Source organism: Schistocerca serialis, chromosome 10, assembly GCF_023864345.2.
Source record: "Schistocerca serialis cubense isolate TAMUIC-IGC-003099 chromosome 10, iqSchSeri2.2, whole genome shotgun sequence".
NCBI classification, from domain to species: Eukaryota; Metazoa; Arthropoda; class Insecta; order Orthoptera; family Acrididae; genus Schistocerca; species Schistocerca serialis.
The window spans coordinates 236,144,393-236,166,432 of record NC_064647.1 but is presented as its reverse complement, the minus strand read 5'-3'; the positions used below and the strand labels follow the sequence as shown (position 1 = coordinate 236,166,432).

The 22,040-nt window shown below is 42.2% G+C and overlaps 1 protein-coding gene across 2 annotated transcripts in view; it reads right to left on the bottom strand.

The window, feature by feature from the left end:
- The window catches only part of LOC126424857 (endoribonuclease Dicer-like), a 308,787-nt gene that overhangs the window by 18,628 nt on the left and 268,119 nt on the right, over positions 1-22,040 (bottom strand). For both annotated transcript variants that reach the window (XM_050087670.1, XM_050087671.1), the window contains exons 20-22: positions 15,455-15,667; positions 5,332-5,637; positions 116-410 (exon numbers count right to left, since the gene is read on the bottom strand). In XM_050087670.1, coding sequence (XP_049943627.1) covers positions 116-410; positions 5,332-5,637; positions 15,455-15,667 — 814 coding nt within the window. The remainder of the gene's footprint in view (positions 1-115; positions 411-5,331; positions 5,638-15,454; positions 15,668-22,040) is intronic.

Below are 22,040 nucleotides of genomic sequence, written 5' to 3'. Positions count from 1 at the left end.
AATTATGCTTCTACATTTTCTGTTCCAGCTCAGAGGCAGTGACAAAAATAGATAAATAAGATGAACAAAACAGAGAGACATTTTTTTCACTGTGTTAAATTAGAGAAGAACATACCAAGAATAGCGTCTCCCAAAAATTCCAGGCGCTGGTAACAATCAGTGATCCTGTTCTGTATATAAGATGCGTGGCTGAGAGCTTGGAGCAAATATCCTCTATTCTGGAATTTGTATCCTAAAATTTTTTCCAGCCTTGCAGCATTTTCGAGGTGAAAGTCCAATTCTCTGGCAGATCCTGTGCCTAGAATCGGTGATGGTGGTGGACTTTTGAGGATGTTCTGTGGCGATGCATGTTCTACGGGCAGGATTTTCAGCCAGTTTACAAACCTGAGTGCTCCTTCCACGCCAAACTCCTGTAATGCATAAAGCTGTATGTCAGAATGTCTTATATGATCCAGAACCTCACATTCTAAACTTATTAAACAATTCCGCCATCATATCTTCACTGCTATTTATGCTTTTATCTCATTTGTTTATTTACTTTGTGTTCCACTGATCCAAGATGAAAACCTGATCACACGATACGACACAAGTCAGTTTTACAAGCTTGCTATAGTTATTGCAATACATTTTATGGGAATTTATGTATATAATACTAATCAAATACATAATTAAGACACACCTACATGTGAACTAGGTTCCCTTACAGAAAAAAAAACAATAAATACTCTTACATTGATAAACACATGTACATACAGATGAAGATCTGAAGGTGAATCTAAACATATTTCAGTAATTCAAAAGAAAAATGCCTTTTACACGCTACACATTAAGTTTTTTTTTATCTATCTTGTGCACCCAGACACGTTTCATCTTAGTTACAAGACATCATCAGTGCGTGTCAAATCTGCATCTGATTCATTATTTTTAATCCAAACAGCTTTCTCTTCATGTGGCAAACTGGTTGAAAGTTTGCAGTTTTCCTTTTGATCACTATTTTCAACATGCAGCATATCAACATGTAATGTATAGTATATGCAAACTTTCAACCGGTTTGCCACCTGAGAGAGAGCTGTTTGGCTTAAAAATAATGAGACACTGATCTGGCACCCACTGAAAATGCCTTGTAACTAAGGCAAAACACGTATGAGTGCACAAGATTAATAAAATAAAAAAAAAAAAAAATTAATGTACAGCACGCAAAAGGCATTTTTCTTTTGAACTATGTAATTCATACACAGCTCCTGCAAAAATGCCTAGCATAAGAAACTTGTCAGTAGCAGAATTCTTGGTAACTTTTAGATACCTAAATTGTCACATTGTGGATTAATGTAAATGTTGTAAATGAACTAGATGATTAACATTTAACAGAACACAAGATGTAACACTCCCTTTTACCACAATTTCATTTGACTTCTCAGTGCTGCAGAAACGTTCCAAGAAAACTTCATGAAATACGTTTCAGTAATTATTACAGAAAAGTTATAATTAATGGAATGTATCAACAATGTGACAGGGTTGCTTTATTAAAATGTGATTATGGTTGCCCCGTACTTTAATAACCCTAGACTACTAAACTCTCATGAAATTTACAATTGCAGTAGGGTATAAAACAGGATGTTTTGTACCTCATTTGATATGTAACATACCACTGGAGATCTAATAACTGTAAGTAACTAATGCATAACTTATAAATTATGGATTCCTTTGAACAAATCTGGAGAAGTACAATTTATGATGGTTTAGTAGCAGTGTAACATTCCCCCCATCCCCTCTGGTGTTCTAGAGTTACTCTACAGAATGTAAATTACGCAGCCCAATTTCAGATGAAAATTCTATACCAGAACTCCGCTGTACTGAATGGTTTAAGAAGCGGTTTACAAAACTGTAACAACCATAGGTACAGATAAAAGGCTTGTGGTTCCTGTTAGACACCTTTTGGATAAGGTGCAGAACAACTCTCTTAGCCATGCTGATCTCTACTTATAACCTGTTCTAACAGCACCTATGGAACATCTGGAAAATATAGTATTCAATCAACTTTGTTGAATGTTAAGACTGACACTTATAAAATCAACCTATGTCAGCAAATTTAATTCATGTGTGTTGGGCTGTGTGTTCAAGGACAAATAAATGATTATTTCTATTCCTTAACTTCCTATTTTGTATGTTGAGACAAGATAACACAAAAATGTACATGTAATACTTTCTGCAGGCCAGATTGGTTGAATGCCTTTTCATCTTCATCTTCATCTTCATCTTCATCATCATCAACAACAACAACAACAAAACAAGGCCAAGAAGAAATCCATTTGTTGGTTTCAGTGCGTTTATTACAATTTTGTTATACAGCCTTTTGGAGAGAATGAATTCTCAGAATTCTAAATGACAATTCTTATATATTGTTCACAATGACAAAAGAGAAGCCAAAGAGAATTTTTTATGTAAAGGTCCTCAAAAAACCTGACAACTTCTGAGTATGAAGACTTCATGAAACCCATTCACATGGACAGATATGTTCACAACAGTTCCAATCCCCATCCTAAACAGAGGAAAAAAAAAAAAAAAAAAAAAAAAAACCCTTGAGTGGACTGGGTAAAACTTGTGAGTCACAGTAATTGGAGTACGAGCTCAGTCATGTAAGAGTTATTTTAAGAAGGAATGGGTACTCTTTAAAAAATTAAAAAAGGAGGGGGGGGGGGGGGGGGGACTATACACTCTTAAAAAGATCTGGAGCTTACAATGAAAAAGAATCACTAAAGGGAATATTTTCGTCCCATCTGTGTAAGAAGTCACAGACTGCATTAGCAGGGTGCTAAGAACAAACAGCATTGACTGAGTATTTAAGCTGTCAAGAGAGGTACTTGAATACTTGAACACTGTAAAGGAACTACACATACGGCTTGTCAGAGCAGAAGTATATAAAATCACTGGAACACTGTAAGAAGCATCAATACCTGGCCTGAAGAACACGAAGAGCAAATGTAATCTGAGCAATAGGGATAAACTACCCGTAGCAGATCATGCACATAGACTAGGGGACCACCAAAGTCATTTCTCTGATAGTGGTGTTCTATCAAGATTCTATCATTACTATACGAGGATGTACAGAGAGGCCACATAAATTCAAAAGTGCAAAAACAATGCCAAGAGAAAAGCAGGAGAAATGAAATAAACAAGTTATTGGTCTTCGTGCTAAATAAAGCAAACAGTGCCAACTCTTTCACATTACACGCTCCATAATACATGTAGACACAACTCTGGAGTCTTACGCAGCGGTCTACTTATGTTGCCGCCCCTCTGTTACGTGGTTGCACGTGAACAGTTTGGAATGCTAAGCTTGTCTGAGTCAGAAACAGCTAACTGTGATCCTCTGATGAAGTCTACAGCATTTAGAGACCAAATGTTAGTCCCAGATACATACCATTGACCACAGTCTAATGCTCATATAACAAAAATCACCAAGGGTGTAAATACTGCAACTGACAGTACACCAATACTTTGCATTCAATTTATTGCATTTTTGTTCTGTTATTCATAGCTTGCAAGTGCATGTGTTCCAATGTCAAATGCTTTTGTGAATCATACTTGAATCCAAAGAAAGTCAAGTCACAACTATTTTTAAAGTACTTTAGCATTTCTTTATATACATTACTGTTTCAGAAGTTTTCTTTACTATAGTATATTTGTAATTATCACTACTGATTACTGAAACATGTGAATAATAAAGGAGAAATATGGAAAGTAAGCGAAATTCTTTTGTTTCTGTTAAAATGGAACACTGGAATATGTAAGCTTTTTGGTGAGAAGCCAACTGGTGGCAATGAGTTCTAAGTTAGACTGTATGTCATTTGGATGTGTTAATGAAATGCTGTGATAATGCAGAATATTACAAAAGAATGACTAAAGTGTGGAAGATTCAAATTAGTGCCCCATGACATTTCATTTAGTAATGTGTATGACATTAATTGGAACCCTGTAATCCTTTTTGCTAGATGGAATCATCAAATTACCTACTGCACCAAGAACAATATGATATCTTATGGACAATCAATACGAGATAAGTAGAAGTAGTATTTATTTATTGTAACTTCAGTTTCCAAAGAAAGATAATTTAACTTTTCTTGTTATTTCATATCAAGATTTTTTGAGTGTAATAATACAGGGTGTTTGACTATTGTAGGTACAAACAAAAGGGTTGAGTATAGGACAATGGAACAATCAAATAATCCTAAAACTTAGGTCTAGAAGAAAACAATTTCTCTGATACAACATATTACAACTGAGTACATGAACACCTTATAACTGAAATGTTGCACCAGATATGTACCTGAGGGCAAACACATTACAGTAAGTGTCCCTGACAGCCACCCTCCATGTATAGGCAGTTTACTGTACAGCTCCTCATCAATTCCTGTACTTGTCCAAAAACGACAGGCATGTTCTGAACACACTGACAACCATCCACAATGCTTTCTCCAAGTTCTTCAGCACTATCAACAAGGAAGGAATACACCAAAGCTTTTGAACATCCCCCCACAAAAGTATCCAAACGCACCCTTACACATTAACACTGTTGTGACATTGGCACAACTGTACTTGTGCGTACATCATTGTGGGTAAACCACTGATTCCCAGACCTACATTTATCAGGTTATTTGCTTGCTTCATTATCCTCTGTCCATCCCTTTCGATTGTAACTGTAACACTCAAACAACCTGTGTATAAGAGAGAAATTAGAGGGTGTGAATTAACCTGAGTAATTGTGAGCTTTCTGTGTATAAATTTTAAAAATAAAAATATAAAGAATTTAAATTACATAATTTTCCATATTTAGCTTCAATTGTTTTTAGTGTACCACTGTATTGTGTGTCATTGTCAAGTGCAAGATTTGATGTCAAACTATGGCACAGAAATATGTCGAAAGTAACAATGCTCTTGTAGGGCTGTGTCAGACTTGACAGAGTGTCAATGTCTGTTATGAATAACACAAGTAGTATGATAAGTATATTTGTGTTATTTACATGCAGGTTGTTGTCAGTCCCAACCAGTAAATAACAAAAATCTCTGTATCATGTTACTCGTGTCACTCGTAACGGCCACCGATTTTTACCATCAAGTGCGACACACCCCTACGAGAACATAATCATTTCTATGCAGTAATACGATACCAAATTTTATGCTCGACTATGGTACCTAAGATGAAACTGTAATAGTGCAACAAAAACAGTTACAGCCAGAAGAGAAAACTGACATTATTTAAAGAATTTATAAAGGCTGTGTACCTGCAATATACATAGTTAAAATATAAGGCGTTACTCTGTAAATAATTACATTGAGGTAGACGCCTATGAGGGCTTCCACAGAGTCGGCCATCGCCTTGTCGTTGACCGTCTGCACCCCGAGGTAGTCCTCCATGGAGGAGTGCACGCTGGGGTCCTGATCCCACTCCCCCAGCTGCTCCTTCACGTCGGCGATCGTCTCGTCGGCCACCACACCTGTCTGCTGCTCCTCCTCTGACAACTCTAGGCGATACAAGAAGTTTGGTGACACATTCTGCTCCAACATTAAACTGCGCACCTTTTTAGGCACGGTGATGCCCGGTGGGAGCCAACCGTCCTTAGGAGTAAAGTCGTGTACCTGAAATTTGGAGGCCAAAGACAAACAGATCTGAAATCTAAATGCGGGATGCACACTACAAAACTGTTACTCATAAAGTGCAAATTATCACCTCAAAAAATAACATTCCATAATTAATGTTTTTTTAAAATATGAGTACATGTAAGTAGTCCTGGTACAAAATGAAATCCTAGCGTGGCACACTGCTAGAGGAAGCAAAACAAAATAATGCAGACTGTTCTCGAAGGAGAATATTCTACAGTAATTCATTTTCTGCATTTGAAAGGAATGATGCTGCAAATCTGCACTGAGTTGGTGGAAGCATACAGTAATATACTGCTTGCCACCCAAAACGCAACACCGAGAAGGACCGGAGATATCACAGCCAAATAGATTTCGGAGATAACATGTCATACAAAGGTGACACAACTGGAAACAGCACCACGTCTAAAGTGCGTGTCATTTACGACGGCGGCCGAGTTTAGGTTCGTTCTCCGCATCTGACGTCACAAAACACAATCAGCCAATGAACAGAGAACGACGTTGCCAGAGCTCGACTGCAGTGCAGAGCACAGACGAGTGTCTTCAGTTTTAGAAACGTTCAGTCATAAATAAAGTAATTGAACAAACGCAATGTCTTGATAGCAGACTTTCTTTTATAGAAAGTTTGGAAAAAGCATTCTTTATATAAATTGCTTCATATTCTATTAATTAATTAAACCAAACAAGCAATAAGCCTCCTAATTAAGACGATTGCAAGGAAAGGTGTTTGTATCATTCTCACTAACCGCTTTTTCGCAGTAAGGAACAGTGGTAATTGTTTATTTCCTATTATACTTCGATGAAACGTGAGTAATTCATTATCATACCAACAGTGTTTTTCGATATTTTGTGTAATATTTAAAGTCATCAAGGAGATACTTATTGAATGACGAGCTGCGTTAGTGTAACGATTAAAGTGTGTGGCTGTGAAGCGAAAGGTTATGGGTTCAAACCTTGATCGGTACTCAATATTTTCTTTATTTTAAAAACAATATCGAAGTGTCTTACTTCATGAATTTTATTCGTTTGAATGTAATTTTTTGAAATTTTTAGTGGCAACTATAATTGACCATACGGAAAGTATATGCTATGGACTTTTACCTCTGCAAACTCTTCAAAATTTTGTGCAATGGTTTACTACATCTAATGCTGCAAAATACCTGCGTTGAACATCGAAACAAAATTAAGTCATTATGGGGGGAGGGTATCAGTCAAGAAGATATGTAAAAATCAAATTTTTGGGCCAAATAGTTTTTGTGAAATCGAATGATAAAGTGTGTCAAAGCAGTCGAAACACGATGTGTCTGCACAGGCGAACAGTGAAATGATGACAAAATCGCGCACATCGCGGAATGTGGGGAGCACGTCTCTGTAGCAGCGAAAGGGTTAATGCGGCCGTGGTGGCTTTACTTCATAAACTGCGCGCTCCCCCCTAAACGTAAGTTTGCGAACTATACTATGGCGCTGCTTCACTTGGCACGTACAACTGGCAACCCAGCAATCTCCCGCGGCTGGGCGGGCATGCGCGAACCGCCAAGATAAAAGAATTGAATTATAGTGAGGAAGATGACTAAGTGTGGCTACGAAGGCTTTCCCGGCGTAATAATTGATAATATTCTTCTCGGGTATGCAGCCGGATCATAACGTCTTCATGACACAATATTTCCGCGGTCCATCTGGCCGCCACCTTCAGGTGAGAGTGCTGGTGCACGAACTCGCCGGAACTGACTTCCTAGCGCAAGCTGCGGCCCCTATATAGGCCAGCAGAAGGCCCACAACGCGTGCGAGAGAAGGTGCCGTAACTGCCCTCTAGCGCAGTAAACATACCACGCCGCCAGTGGTGGAAATAGGCGAAATCGAGATATCGCTGTCAAAAAAAAAAAATTTTTATTCCGACGATCGAAACACAGACCGTTGTTTTTTGATGTCAGATAACAGCGGGTCCCAAGTCTTACTTAAAAGATAGCCCTTGTCTCTATTAAGAAGATTGTCAGATAAACGAATCTCTATGGATTCTTTTAAAACACAGTCCCAATAGCGCGATGCAGGGGCAACCATTTGTGTCTTGTCATAGAGCATTCTGTGTCCTTCGGTGAGACAGTGCTCCGCCACTGCAGACTTCTCAGGTTGAAGCAGCCGTGTGTGCCGCTGATGCTCAACACATCGGTCCTGAATGGTCCGGATTGTCTGCCCAATACAAGCCTTCCCACAGTGGCAAGGGATCTTGTACACACCGGGCTCCCTCAAACCCAAGTCATCCTTTACAGAGTCAAGGAGCGCTCTAATCTCTGCTGGCGGACGAAAAATACTTTTGATATGATATCTTTTCAGAATTCTTCCTATCTTCGAGGAAATGCTCCCAGCAAAAGGCAGAAAGGCCACCGATTTGCAGGTATCTTCTGGTGGTTCAGGCGAAGGTCCATACTGGAAAGCACGACGGATCTGTTTATCTGTATAGCCATTCTGCTTGAACACAACCTTAAGATAGTCCAATTCTCGTGTCAAGCTTTCTCCATCTGAAATGGCATAAGCTCTTCTCGCCAACGTCCGCAGGACCCCCGTACGCTGGAACGATGGATGACACCTAGAAGCATGCAGGTAACGGTCCGTGTGCGTAGGCTTTCGATAAACACTGTGTCCCAGTGTCCCATCATCCTTTCTGTACACCAGAACATCCAGAAACGGAAGCTTCCCATCACTTTCCACCTCCATGGTAAACTTGATGCTAGGATGCAGGGAATTAAAATGATCTAGGAGGCGGTCAAGAGCTTCTCTCCCATGAGGCCAAACCATAAACATATCGTCAACGTACCTCCAAAAACAAGTTGTGGGTCTTCTACTGGCCTATATAGGGGCCGCAGCTTGCGCTAGGAAGTCAGTTCCGGCGAGTTCGTGCACCAGCACTCTCACCTGAAGATGGCGGCCAGATGGACCGCGGAAATATTGTGTCATGAAGACGTTATGATCCGGCTGCATACCCGAGAAGAATATTATCAATTATTACGCCGGGAAAGCCTTTGTAGCCACATCAGAAGCCTCTACGGGGAGGAGATGGTGGAACGTGTGAAGAAGTTTGATAAACTTCGTAAGAAGAAAGGCAAGTTGCCGAGTGCCCTCACCTTTTTGCTGAGATGCCGCGATGGAAGAGTAATACGTAAGTTTGCTAGATTTGTGCATTTTATTGATACGAAAACGGCCAACAACATCAAGAAGCGTGCCAGTTTCACCTTAGTCAAGGAGCGCATTCGCTTCACTCGAAGACAACTGGATCTCATATCCAAGGTTTTACTTTTCTTGCACTTGGAGTTATCGTCGCTGCTGTCGGATGCATCCTGGGAATGGGTGGATAGTTCTTCTTGGGCACTATCAGATTGGACGCATAGGAGCGCCGTCATGAAACAGTTTCAACGGCTTTCTTCTCAACCCACGACATCTGATGACACCCGTCGACGGACAGTGATTAACCTCACGAGTAAAGAACTGGACGACGCCACGCTGTCAGTGTTGGAGAAAGGCCTGAATTTTGCCCCTACACCGAGGAATGTGCCTATCACCGAAATCATCTGCGCAGTCGAACAAGCAGTGTCCAGCTTTTCGGAGGACCAAGCTGAAGAGATTAGGCAAGAGGTCTCACATACATTGCGGCGGGCCCCGCCTCCACGGAGTAACATCTCCTCTCTCGAAAGGGCAGCCGTCCGGTCCATTAGAGAAGACGAAGATCTGATAGTTCTACCAGCAGACAAAGGCAACGCAACGGTTCTTCTGTCACGTGATGACTATCTGGGAAAGATGGATCTCTTACTTGAAGACTCAGCATACAGAACATTGCAGGACGACCCAACTGAACGGATAAAACGGAAGACGCTTTCACTGCTGAAGAATAGTTCTTTACCTGACGACATTCTTAAAAAACTTCGTCCTGGTGTTGCCGTGCCACCGAGATTATACGGTCTACCCAAGATTCATAAGAAAGGGGTCCCGCTTCGTCCGATCGTGAGTAATTTGGGTGCTCCTACCTACAATCTAGCCAAGTATTTAGCATCTGTTCTTGGCCCTCACGTCGGTAAATGCGAACATCACATTTCCAATTCTTTGGTGTTTATTCAGAGATTGAAGTCCTTGTCTCTTAGTCCCTCGGATTTACTTGTGAGCTTTGATGTCGTGTCGCTTTTTACCCGGGTTCCTCTGGAAGAATCCTTGCAATTAATTGGTGAGAAACTGGATGAGGAAACAACCAGGCTTTGTCGCCACGTGCTGACGTCGACGTACTTTTTATTTAATGACAACTATTTTGAACAGACTGACGGAGTGGCTATGGGGAGCCCATTGTCCCCAATAGTCGCCAATCTTTTTATTGAAGATTTTGAGGACATGGCGCTGAAGACTGCGTCCTTAAAACCAACTTGTTTTTGGAGGTACGTTGACGATATGTTTATGGTTTGGCCTCATGGGAGAGAAGCTCTTGACCGCCTCCTAGATCATTTTAATTCCCTGCATCCTAGCATCAAGTTTACCATGGAGGTGGAAAGTGATGGGAAGCTTCCGTTTCTGGATGTTCTGGTGTACAGAAAGGATGATGGGACACTGGGACACAGTGTTTATCGAAAGCCTACGCACACGGACCGTTACCTGCATGCTTCTAGGTGTCATCCATCGTTCCAGCGTACGGGGGTCCTGCGGACGTTGGCGAGAAGAGCTTATGCCATTTCAGATGGAGAAAGCTTGACACAAGAATTGGACTATCTTAAGGTTGTGTTCAAGCAGAATGGCTATACAGATAAACAGATCCGTCGTGCTTTCCAGTATGGACCTTCGCCTGAACCACCAGAAGATACCTGCAAATCGGTGGCCTTTCTGCCTTTTGCTGGGAGCATTTCCTCGAAGATAGGAAGAATTCTGAAAAGATACCATATCAAAAGTATTTTTCGTCCGCCAGCAGAGATTAGAGCGCTCCTTGACTCTGTAAAGGATGACTTGGGTTTGAGGAAGCCCGGTGTGTACAAGATCCCTTGCCACTGTGGGAAGGCTTATATTGCTGGCCGAAGTGGCCGTGCGGTTAAAGGCGCTGCAGTCTGGAACCGCAAGACCGCTGCGGTCGCAGGTTCGAATCCTGCCTCGGGCATGGATGTTTGTGATGTCCTTAGGTTAGTTAGGTTTAACTAGTTCTAAGTTCTAGGGGACTAATAACCTCAGAAGTTGAGTCCCATAGTGCTCAGAGCCATTTGAACCATTTTTTTTGAAGGCTTATATTGGGCAGACAATCCGGACCATTCAGGACTGATGTGTTGAGCATCAGCGGCACACACGGCTGCTTCAACCTGAGAAGTCTGCAGTGGCGGAGCACTGTCTCACCGAAGGACACAGAATGCTCTATGACAAGACACAAATGGTTGCCCCTGCATCGCGCTATTGGGACTGTGTTTTAAAAGAATCCATAGAGATTCGTTTATCTGACAATCTTCTTAATAGAGACAAGGGCTATCTTTTAAGTAAGACTTGGGACCCGCTGTTATCTGACATCAAAAAACAACGGTCTGTGTTTCGATCGTCGGAATAAAAATTTTTTTTCTTTGACAGCGATATCTCGATTTCGCCTATTTCCACCACTGGCGGCGCGGTATGTTTACTGCGCTAGAGGGCAGTTACGGCACCTTCTCTCGCACGCGTTGTGGGTCTTCTGCTGGCCTATATAGGGGCCGCAGCTTGCGCTAGGAAGTCAGTTCCGGTGAGTTCGTGCACCAGCACTCTCACCTGAAGATGGCGGCCAGATGGACCGCGGAAATATTGTGTCATGAAGACGTTATGATCCGGCTGCATACCCGAGAAGAATATTATCAAGATGACTAAGTGTTGAGTGCTGCCGCCATTGCTAGCTACAACCTTCGCTACACGCCTCGGCACTGAAACAAAGGGTCCCTGGATGTGTTGTTGGGTATAACAGACCATGCAAAGTGGCTGTGTATACCAGGAGCAGGTCACAAAGGCACTCTATTGACAGTCAGAAGCATTGCACGTGTCAACTGCGGAAAAGTTTATGTCCAATACATTACAGAATGGCAGAGGGGTATCCTGTGCCAGGTATCCAGACACTTCTCACACACAGTGAACCACAGGTTGATATTGTGGTGCACAGAACTGATAATATGTGAAGCAATGCAACCTGAAAATGAAGAGTCGGTGATGCAGACTGATGGCACGATTCTCATCACAAAGTATATACTCCTCCATGGGAGGAGCCTTATATTGGTGAAAGAATTGTATGTTCAGAGGCTGGCAGTACTTTGCAACTTTTGGTGGTATGATCACAGTCTGCAACTTTAAGTCCCTGTTGCTGAAGGCTTTGGTTAGCAAACTCGTGTCGATTTAACCTGACCACGAATCTAACAATAAAATGGCAGGATCCATTATTTCCAGTTCCAATACCTTTCACATCCAAGTCGAAACAAGCATTGTACACACCTTCTCATTACCATTGCAGTCATATTCTATGTTCAGTGGTTCAACGCATTATAGCATTTGGGGCACACCTTTGTCAAACTTCCCTCTCAGTTTCCAAAAGCAGAGATACAATTTCTTTGCAAGGTGTCCGGACATGTACAAAAGCTCTTAAATTGTATAAAAGCACGGAGTACATGCAACAGATTGTCCAATGGCTTCAGTTGTCTTCTCTCTAGTCACTGATAGTGTCCAGTTTGCTGTGAGTTTGTACTCAAATTGTCTCTGGTCAGTATTAAACACCAATTTGGTACGAATGTCACTGACATTAATATAGCCTATCACCTACCGCACAAACTTCAATGTTCTCGTTCTCACAGCAGTGTCCATAGTGATATCCCATCTTGTAACAAACCGTGTGATCTTACGTGATGCTATTTCTAGCAGTGTGTGAAGTGATGAAGAAAATACGTGCTGGCCATAAAATTAGGGATGGCTACAGCGATAGCTGCTTGCTTCACCCACACCTTTAAATGCCAATAGTGAGTACCATGTGACATGCCTCCAGGAATTTGGTATTCATCTGCTGGCGAATCACCAGATTCAAGGGCTGCAACAATTTGCCACACCTTCTCCGATTTTGTCTTGTGTTTGTATGCAGTTGCTGCTACAGATTTGTGTTTTTTGTCATAATCCTCTGCATAGTTCTGAGTGTGAACTGTTTGTGAATGTTTGTATGTTGTGCTCTGGGGGGGAAACAATTCATAAGAAGTGGAACTGGTTGCCAAATTTTGCATTGGTGACTGAGGGGTATCACTATCGGATGATGCCCTTGTCATCCCATTACTTGTACGATAATCACTATCACACCATAATGTCTGTCCTTCTAAAATGACAGCACCTCCTACAACATATTGCTTCAATCAGTTCGACAACTTCCACGCAATACACCTGTCAATGTAGGTTGGAGCTGTGGTGTCTGGTGGATACCTGTATGTCACCTCCATCATCAGTATTTGTACCACAGCATGGGGATTACATGGCATTTCGTCGATAATCTCACAACCAAATGTTGTTTTCGAAACACCAGTGCTGAACGGTCGAACAGACCTGTGCCCTGACTTGCTATGCACTACTAACACCCTCCGTGAGAAAATTCACTTTTGTATGACACGCACACCACCTTCCACGCACGCACCCTCTCGCACGACCTCGCAACGCACGTCAGATATATTACATGTTTTCTGTCTAGATCTGGAAGTATTTCTGGCGAGTGGTGCACTCTACGTATTGTCCTAACATTTCCCGGCGGGATACACGTGTTTTGGCAAATGTATTTAAACGCAGTTCTCGTCCTTCGAGGCTCCGGCTTTCGTTTAGAATGTTCATTTCACATTTATCGCAAACTCCATCACTGCACATACTGTGAGTGGACGTCTCCTTTGAGTGTCCTAATTTGGGGGTTGTGAGCAACTATTCCAGGGGTTGTGAGCAATTGCAACATAAGACCCATTGCGCACGTTGTTAACGGTTACACTCATGTAATGTGGCACATTATTTCGAGATGGACTTCCATAAAAAGTAAGGGCATGCAGTTATTTACGCTGATGGGAAAGAAAATCTCACCACCGAGAAATAATTCGTGTGGGGTAATGAGATTTTGGAAATACACGTGTCTAGGTAACATATTTAACTGATTAATGTTGCTAAATCACAAGTTAATGTGAGAGTGAGGAAAGCCTTTGCAAATGTGAAATGCCGGTACATTAATAACCAACGTAACCGCCACAATGTGGAATGCAAGTACGAAAATGTGCACGCACTGTGTCACACAGGTGCCAGATGTCTGTTTGCGGGATGGTGTTTCGTGACTGTTTCATTTGATCTGCCAATGCAGGGACGGTTAATGCTGGTTGTGGATGACACTGGAGTTCTCACCTGTTTGTGTCCCGTATGTACTCGACTGGAGACAGATCAGGTGATCGAGCAGACTGAGACAGCACGTTGAAACTCAGTAGAGCATTTTGTGTTACAACAGTGGTACGTGGGCGAGTGTTATCCTTTTTGAAAACACCACCTGGAATGTTATCATTAATGACAGCTTACCTGGTCCGATCCACAGCCTGACGTACAAATTTGTAGTCAGTTTATGTGAGATAACCACAAAATGCCATCATACAAAATCACACCCCATGCCGCACCTCCAGGTATGACTGCAGATAGGTCGGTTGCAGTCTCTCCACTGGCATACAAACTAACGTATGGCCATCACTAGCACTGAGGCAGAACCGGCTTTCATCGGAAAACTCCATCCGTCCACTGTGCTCTCGCTCGATACTACTGAAGTCACAAAAGGCGGCAGTTTGAGGTCAGCGGAATACACATTTCAGAGCGTCTAGCTTGTGCTGTCCTTTAAGTAATCAATTTGTAACAGTTTCTTGTGTCACTGTGGTGTCAACAGCTGCTCAAATTGCTGCTGCGGACGCAGTACCTTCCTCTGCATCCTTACAACAAACGGGAAGGTCTTACATACCAGTAGTCCCGTGTGGCCGCCCTTAATGTGGTCTTCTCGTGACCGTACCTTCCCGCGAGCACTCCTGCCGGCAAACGTGTACAGCAGCTACGTTCCTGCCGAGTCTTTCTGTAATACTGTAGAAGGGACATCCAGCTTCTCGTAGCCGTATTACACGACCTCGTTCAGACTCGGTGAGCTGTCGATAATGGCATCGTCGTTGTGTTAAAAGCATTCTTCACCGACATCGACTCACTACGCCCCATCTCGAAGGTAACTTATGCTCGTGACTGTTACAGGGGGTATTTAAAGCAAACCTGATTAACATCCTCATAGTGACGCTACTACCACCGGTCTCTCGCGACTGGCACGAAGTTTGAACAGTGATCATCTTTCAGATGTAGAAACACGCCTACCTACTTTTGTTTATTTTGCAGGACTGCTTGTTAGTGCTGGTATTTTTTTTCCACGGGTGTACAAATATGTTGTGAGCATCTCTCCTGGCCTGTCCAGTGATGAGTTGCCATGTAATATATTGAGGTATGTTGTGTGTAGGAGTAATTTGATTTGTAATTTAGTTTACCATAATTTAACATTTCCATATTTCTTTCTTATTAAACAGATAATCTGATTATGTCTTCGTGCTAAGTTCAAACTGGTTATGACACCACTTGTGTGTCCTGAGGCCGGAAAAACAGTAAACAAATGGTATCACTACCTGATAACTGTTATTCAAATTATGTAGTCTAATAAAAAATTGTGACATTCATTGTGCAATGCTATATGAAGTGAATATCTTCAAGACACACTAAAAAAATGAAATCTGCTGCTTGTTGTCTTATTTCTTACCTGAAGAATGCCTCCAAGCTGTTTATGTTTCGCTATATTATAAAAATGTGAGTTTCCGACAATATAGTTCTTGAATACCGTGAGGGCGCCCTCACTAAGGTGATCAAAATGGATGAACAGGAAGAGGCTGACAGAGAACTTCAGAAATGAGTCTCCCAAAGTCTCCAAGCGTTCAGAGTTGAATACGTCATGACTTGAGGCTGCTGTTAGTGCCTGTAGGAATTACAGAAAAATAAGGCATAAAAAAATATAAAAAACTGAATAAGGCACAAAAACAAGAAAGATACAAGTACACCAAAATGTTAAGTATTCAGTTCTTTGATGGACCAGAAAAAGAGTGAGGCAAGGCATAAACATACTCATCTCTGAAAGAGAAACATCTAAAGCAGAGATGACAAATAACACATTTGGAACTTATAGAAAGTTCTTCATTGGAATTAACAGAAAGCCAGTGTAATGAAACTGGGCATTATCTACATTTATTTTTAATTGGAAGGCTCATCTCAAGAGAGATTTTTGATACTAGTAACAGCAGGTTACTTTTAATTTGTTGGTGTATTTAGTTTCCTGAGTACTTTCACACTACTTACTTATTCAGGATGAGTCAGAAAGGACTTTACAATTTTGGAATGGTGTAGAAATTTATTGGGATAACTTACAGTTTAAGCAAGTGTATCAATTTGTAGCAAAAAACCTCAACTTTCACATAAAAGTGTGAAGTGTCATTTTCATTCGATGTGAGTTCACTTTGTGACGCGGCAAACACCCTGTCGATAATCAACTTCTTCCAACTCTCATTACAGTAAATCAGGTGTAGCCCGTGCAATGGCAGTGTAGATTCGATTTTTAAAGGGAGGAATAAACACTCGGTCATTAATGAAGCAATAAAGAAAGAAATCTAATGGTGTCGAGTCTGGCAAGTGAGGTGGCCACACTATTAGCCCTTCACGGCCAATCCACCAGCCTGGGAAATAATTATCGACGAAAAGTCAAACTTCCTTGACTTTTTGTGCTGAGAGTAAATTGGTAGGCCTGCTTGGAGGTTCTTTAGTGTATTCAGTGTGAAACTTATACTGAACAGTTGTTACATGGTTCATTTCACAAAACCAAAACACACAGTGAGTGAGCTCCACACAGTGAAATTAGCCATTCTAACTGTACACTTGCTGGAGCTCCTGGTAGTGGTATGGGGTACTGACACAATAAGTGAATCAAACTTGATGTCATTTGCTACAAATGATATATCTACCAATTCTACGAGTTACCCCAATAAATTTCTAGATCATCCCAAAGTTGTGAAGTCCTTTTTGACTTAACCTGTATTTTGTATACTATTCACTCACAAAAATTGTTACTAGCTTTATTGCAATGCATATATAATATCTGTGTTTATACGGTGTCTGTATCTTACACTGCAATGTCCTTCAGCAATGCATGCTTGTCTAAAGGAACACACAGTTTTGACGACTACAGCTGTTTGTTGAACATGAAAATTTGTGCTGAATTTTGTAATAATCAATTATGTATATGCTTCAGTGGGCTAAAATGACAATAAAAATATTTGTCTCTACCTCTAGAGCAATCACAAAAAGCAAGCATAAGGAATACAGACAATGTAGCATGTATAGGTTTGGGTCGGTCTGAGAGTCATGCACTGATAGCCCAAGGGCTTAAGGTGACCTCTAGCGATAAATGGAAAATCAGGTTTCGAGTCACAGGCCGACACAAATTTTCATGTGTCACCAACAGTGACAACAAAAAGTATTTGCAAGATGCGAATCCATAACATGTTTTTCACAGTATTTTCATATGTACTAACTAGAAAAATAAATAACTGGATGGCACTTATACCCTGAGAAGTAAGGACCTGACATTGTAGAACATACTTTTGGTGAAATTCCAAGTTAAATTTAGTTTCTGCTAATAATTAGACATATAAATTTCAGAGGTTTCACATGATGCGCCTGAAGACATGCTTTGAAACTAACTGTTAAAAATAGTGCTGGTGGAGGGAGTTTTTTGACAAGAATGTTTGCTTTCTTTCTGGGGTGGTCTCTGTTTTCTCCTTTGAGGTCATTTCAAGATTTCTACAAATGATTGTCTTTGTTTAGAACCAGCAACATTTTCCTGCTGGTGAAGAGAGTGCTTCTCCAATTTAAGGTTTCTTTCGACATTATTTTTCTTTTCCCAACCTATTTGATATTTGCAAAATCTGCAAAATACTGATTTTGACCTTTCGTAGGTTTTCAGAGCTGTGACCCATAGTTGAAAACACAACAGATAGCACATTAGTGCAAGACTTTCTGTGTGATCAAAATATGTTGATTGGTTGTTTCCAGGTCACTACAGTGCAGAGTGCATAGAATATGAGGCGGCACCTGTCCGTGAGCAGAAACAACGTAGAATTACTACCGGCGGAGGGGAAACAGGCCTCGCCTCCCTCTTGCAGGGCAGCACCTTACACCAGTGTTCTGGAATTCTGCAAAAGCATAAATGACACATGGGTCATAGACAATTCTTTCTGGTGTTGTACGATCATATTCCAATTTCATGACGGTGAAGATCTCCTCACTCATTTCAATACACAAAGAGGAAACAACAAGCAAGGCACAACAGAGCATTTGGTAATGGCTACTGTACAGGAAGTTCGCAGCGTCACAAATGATACAGTTCACGCCTCTACCAGTACTTGATGCAACCACAGTTCAAAACACCTGCCACTTAAAGCTGTCACATTAAAGTGTCCACATTTACATGAACTTCCTCACTTGTCTGCTAGTTAAAAGTACACGATTCCTTGTTCAAAGATGCTAGGTCCCACAGTTGAGTCTAATGCTGCACGACACAGCACATATCTTACACACACTGTTCACACACCCACAACTGGTATAGTACTGGAGCACTGAGCACACTAAGAAATTATTGCATTATTTTGCACACTGGGCTTTGCCAAATGATGTACAATACCAATAACTGAAAACTGGTTACAATTTCAGTATCTAAATTCATAAAACAAAGCTCTTTCAAACTTTTTCTTATATTTATTGGGCAATTTACCATTTTTGTATTTTGAGGCAGAATTCACATCTATGTTCACATTTATCACAAACACAAATTTTTCAGATCCTGCTAATAAACTAATAATCATATTTTTTCAATACCACATATGATCAATATCTTATATTTTAAGTTTTACCATTATTCGAAAATTCTCTCTCTAATGTGTACTATACGTGAAGTTTAAACGGAACATTTTGGAAAAATTACAAAGAATCACATTACTACGATATTTTTTTAGTGATAATATAAACAAGCATAATTGGTTACTGTCAGTAATACAATATAGCTTATTTTACAGAACATAAGATGCACTTTTTCTTCAGAAAACTGCCTCCGAAATTCAGGTGCGCCTTATACTTGAAATTATATCTAAAAACAAAGATGATGTGACTTACCATAGCAAAGCACTGGCAGGTCGATAGAAACACAAACAGACACATACATACACACAAAATTCAAGCTTTCGCAACAAACTGTTGCCTCATCAGGAAAGAGGGAAGGAGAGGGAAAGACGAAAGGATGTGGGTTTTAAGGGAGAGGGTAAGGAGTCATTCCAATCCCGGGAGTGGAAAGACTTACCTTAGGGGGAAAAAAGGATGGGTATACACTCGCACACACACACACATATCCATCCACACATATACAGACACAAGCAGACATATTTAAAGACAAAGAGTTTGGGCAGAAATGTCAGTCGAGGCAGAAGTGCAGAGGCAAAGATGTTGTTGAATGACAGGTGAGGTATGAGTGGCGGCAACTTGAAATTAGCGGAGATTGAGGCCTGGTGGATAACGGGAAGAGAGGATATATTGAAGAGCAAGTTCCCATCTCCGGAGTTCGGATAGGTTAGTGTTAGTGGGAAATACCAGATAACCCGGACGGTGTAACACTGTGCCAACATGTGCTGGCCGTGCACCAAGGCACGTTTAGCCACAGGGTGATCCTCATTACCATCAAACACTGTCTGCCTGTGTCCATTCATGCTAATGGACAGTTTGTTGCTGGTCATTCCCACATAGAATGCGTCACAGTGTAGCCAGGTCAGTTGGTAGATCACGTGGGTGCTTTCACACGTGGCTCTGCCTTTGATCGTGTGCACCTTCCGGGTTACAGGACTGGAGTAGGTGGTGGTGGGAGGGTGCATGGGACAGGTTTTACACCGGGGGCGGTTACAAGGGTAGGAAGTTTGGGGATTTCATAGAGATGAACTAAGAGGTTACGAAGGTTAGGTGGACGGCGGAAAGACACTCTTGGTGGAGTGGGGAGGATTTCATGAAGGGTGGATCTCATTTCAGGGCAGGATTTGAGGAAGTCGTATCCCTGCTGGAGAGCCACATTCAGAATCTGATCCAGTCCCGGAAAGTATCCTGTCACAAGTGGGGCACTTTTGTGGTTCTTCTGTGGGAGGTTCTGGGTTTGAGAGGATGAGGAAGTGGCTCTGGTTATATGCTTCTGTACCAGGTCGGGAGGGTAGTTGCGGGATGCGAAAGCTGTTGTCAGGTTGTTGGTGTAAAGCTTCAGGGATTCCGGACTGGAGCAGATTCGTTTGCCACGAAGACCTAGGCTGTAGGGAAGGGACCGTTTGATGTGGAATAGGTGGCAGCTGTCGTAATGGAGGTACTGTTGCTTGTTGGTGGGTTTGATGTGGACGGACGTGTGAAGCTGGCCATTGGACAGGTGGAGGTCAACATCAAGGAAAGTGGCATGGGATTTGGAGTAGGACCAGGTGAATCTGATGGAACCAAAGGAGTTGAGGTTGGAGAGGAAATTCTGGAGTTGTTCTTCACTGTGAGTCCAGATCATGAAGATGTCATCAATAAATCTGTACCAAACTTTGGGTTGGCAGGCCTGGGTAACCAAGAAGGCTTCCTCTAAGCGACCCACGAAAAGGTTGGCGTACGAAGGGGCCATCCTGGTACCCATGGCTGTTCCCTTTAATTGTTGGTATGTCTGGCCTTCAAAAGTGAAGAAGTTGTGGGTCAGGATGAGGCTGGCTAAGGTAATGAGGAGAGAGGTTTTAGGTAGGGTGGCAGGTGATCGGCGTGAAAGGAAGTGCTCCATCGCAGCGAGGCCCTGGACGTGCGGGATATTTGTGTATAAGGAAGTGGCATCAATGGTTACAAGGATGGTTTCTGGGGGTAACGGATTGGGTAAGGATTCCAGGCGTTCGAGAAAGTGGTTGGTGTCTTTGATGAAGGATGGGAGACTGCACGTAATGGGTTCAAGGTGTTGATCTACGTAGGCAGAGATACGTTCTGTGGGGGCTTGGTAACCAGCTACAATGGGGCGGCCGGGATGATTGGATTTGTGAATTTTAGGAAGAAGGTAGAAGGTAGGGGTGCGGGGTGTCGGTGGGGTCAGGAGGTTGATGGAGTCAGGTGAAAGGTTTTGTAGGGGGCCTAAGGTTCTGAGGATTCCTTGAAGCTCCACCTGGACATCAGGAATGGGATTACCTTGGCAAACTTTGTATGTGGTGTTGTCTGAAAGCTGACGCAGTCCCTCAGCCACATACTCCCGACGATCAAGTACCACGGTCGTGGAATCCTTGTCCGCCGGAAGAATGACGATGGACCGATCAGCCTTCAGATCACGGATAGCCTGGGCTTCAGCAGTGGTGATGTTGGGAGTAGGATTAAGGTTTTTTAAGAAGGATTGAGAGGCAAAGCTGGAAGTCAGAAATTCCTGGAAGGTTTGGAGAGGGTGATTTTGAGGAAGAGGAGGTGGGTCCCACTGTGACGGAGGACGGAACTGTTCCAGGCAGGGTTCAATTTGGATAGTGTCTTGGGGAGTTGGATCATTAGGGGTAGGATTAGGATCATTTTTCTTCGTGGCAAAGTGATACTTCCAGCAGAGAGTACGAGTGTAGGACAGTAAATCTTTGACGAGGGCTGTTTGGTTGAATCTGGGAGTGGGGCTGAAGGTGAGGCCTTTGGATAGGACAGAGGTTTCGGATTGGGAGAGAGGTTTGGAGGAAAGGTTAACTACTGAATTAGGGTGTTGTGGTGCCAGATTGTGTTGATTGGAATTTTGAGGTTTTGGAGGGAGTGGAGCTGGAAATGGGAGACTGAGTAGATGGGAGAGACTGGGTTTGTGTGCAATGAGAGGTGGTTGAGGTTTGCTGGAAAGGTTGTGAAGGGTGTGAGTTGCCTTTCCGGAGGTGGGAAACCAGGAGATTGGATAGTTTTTTGAGGTGAAGGGTGGCATGCTGTTCTAATTTGCAGTTGGCCTGTAGGAGGATGCTCTGAATAGCCGGTGTGGATGTGGGAGAGGAAAGATTGAGGACTTTTATTAAGGATAGGAGTTGACGGGTGTGTTCATTGGCTGAGTTGATGTGTAGGTGAAGGATTAGGTGGGTGAGGGCAATGGATTGTTCAGTTTAGAACTGGTATAGGGACTGATGGAAAGAAGGGTTGCAGCCAGAGATGGGAACTTTAAGTGTGAGGCCTTTGGGGGTTATGCCAAATGTCAGACAAGCCTGAGAAAATAAAATATGCGAGCGTAATCTGGCTAGGGTGAAGGCATGTTT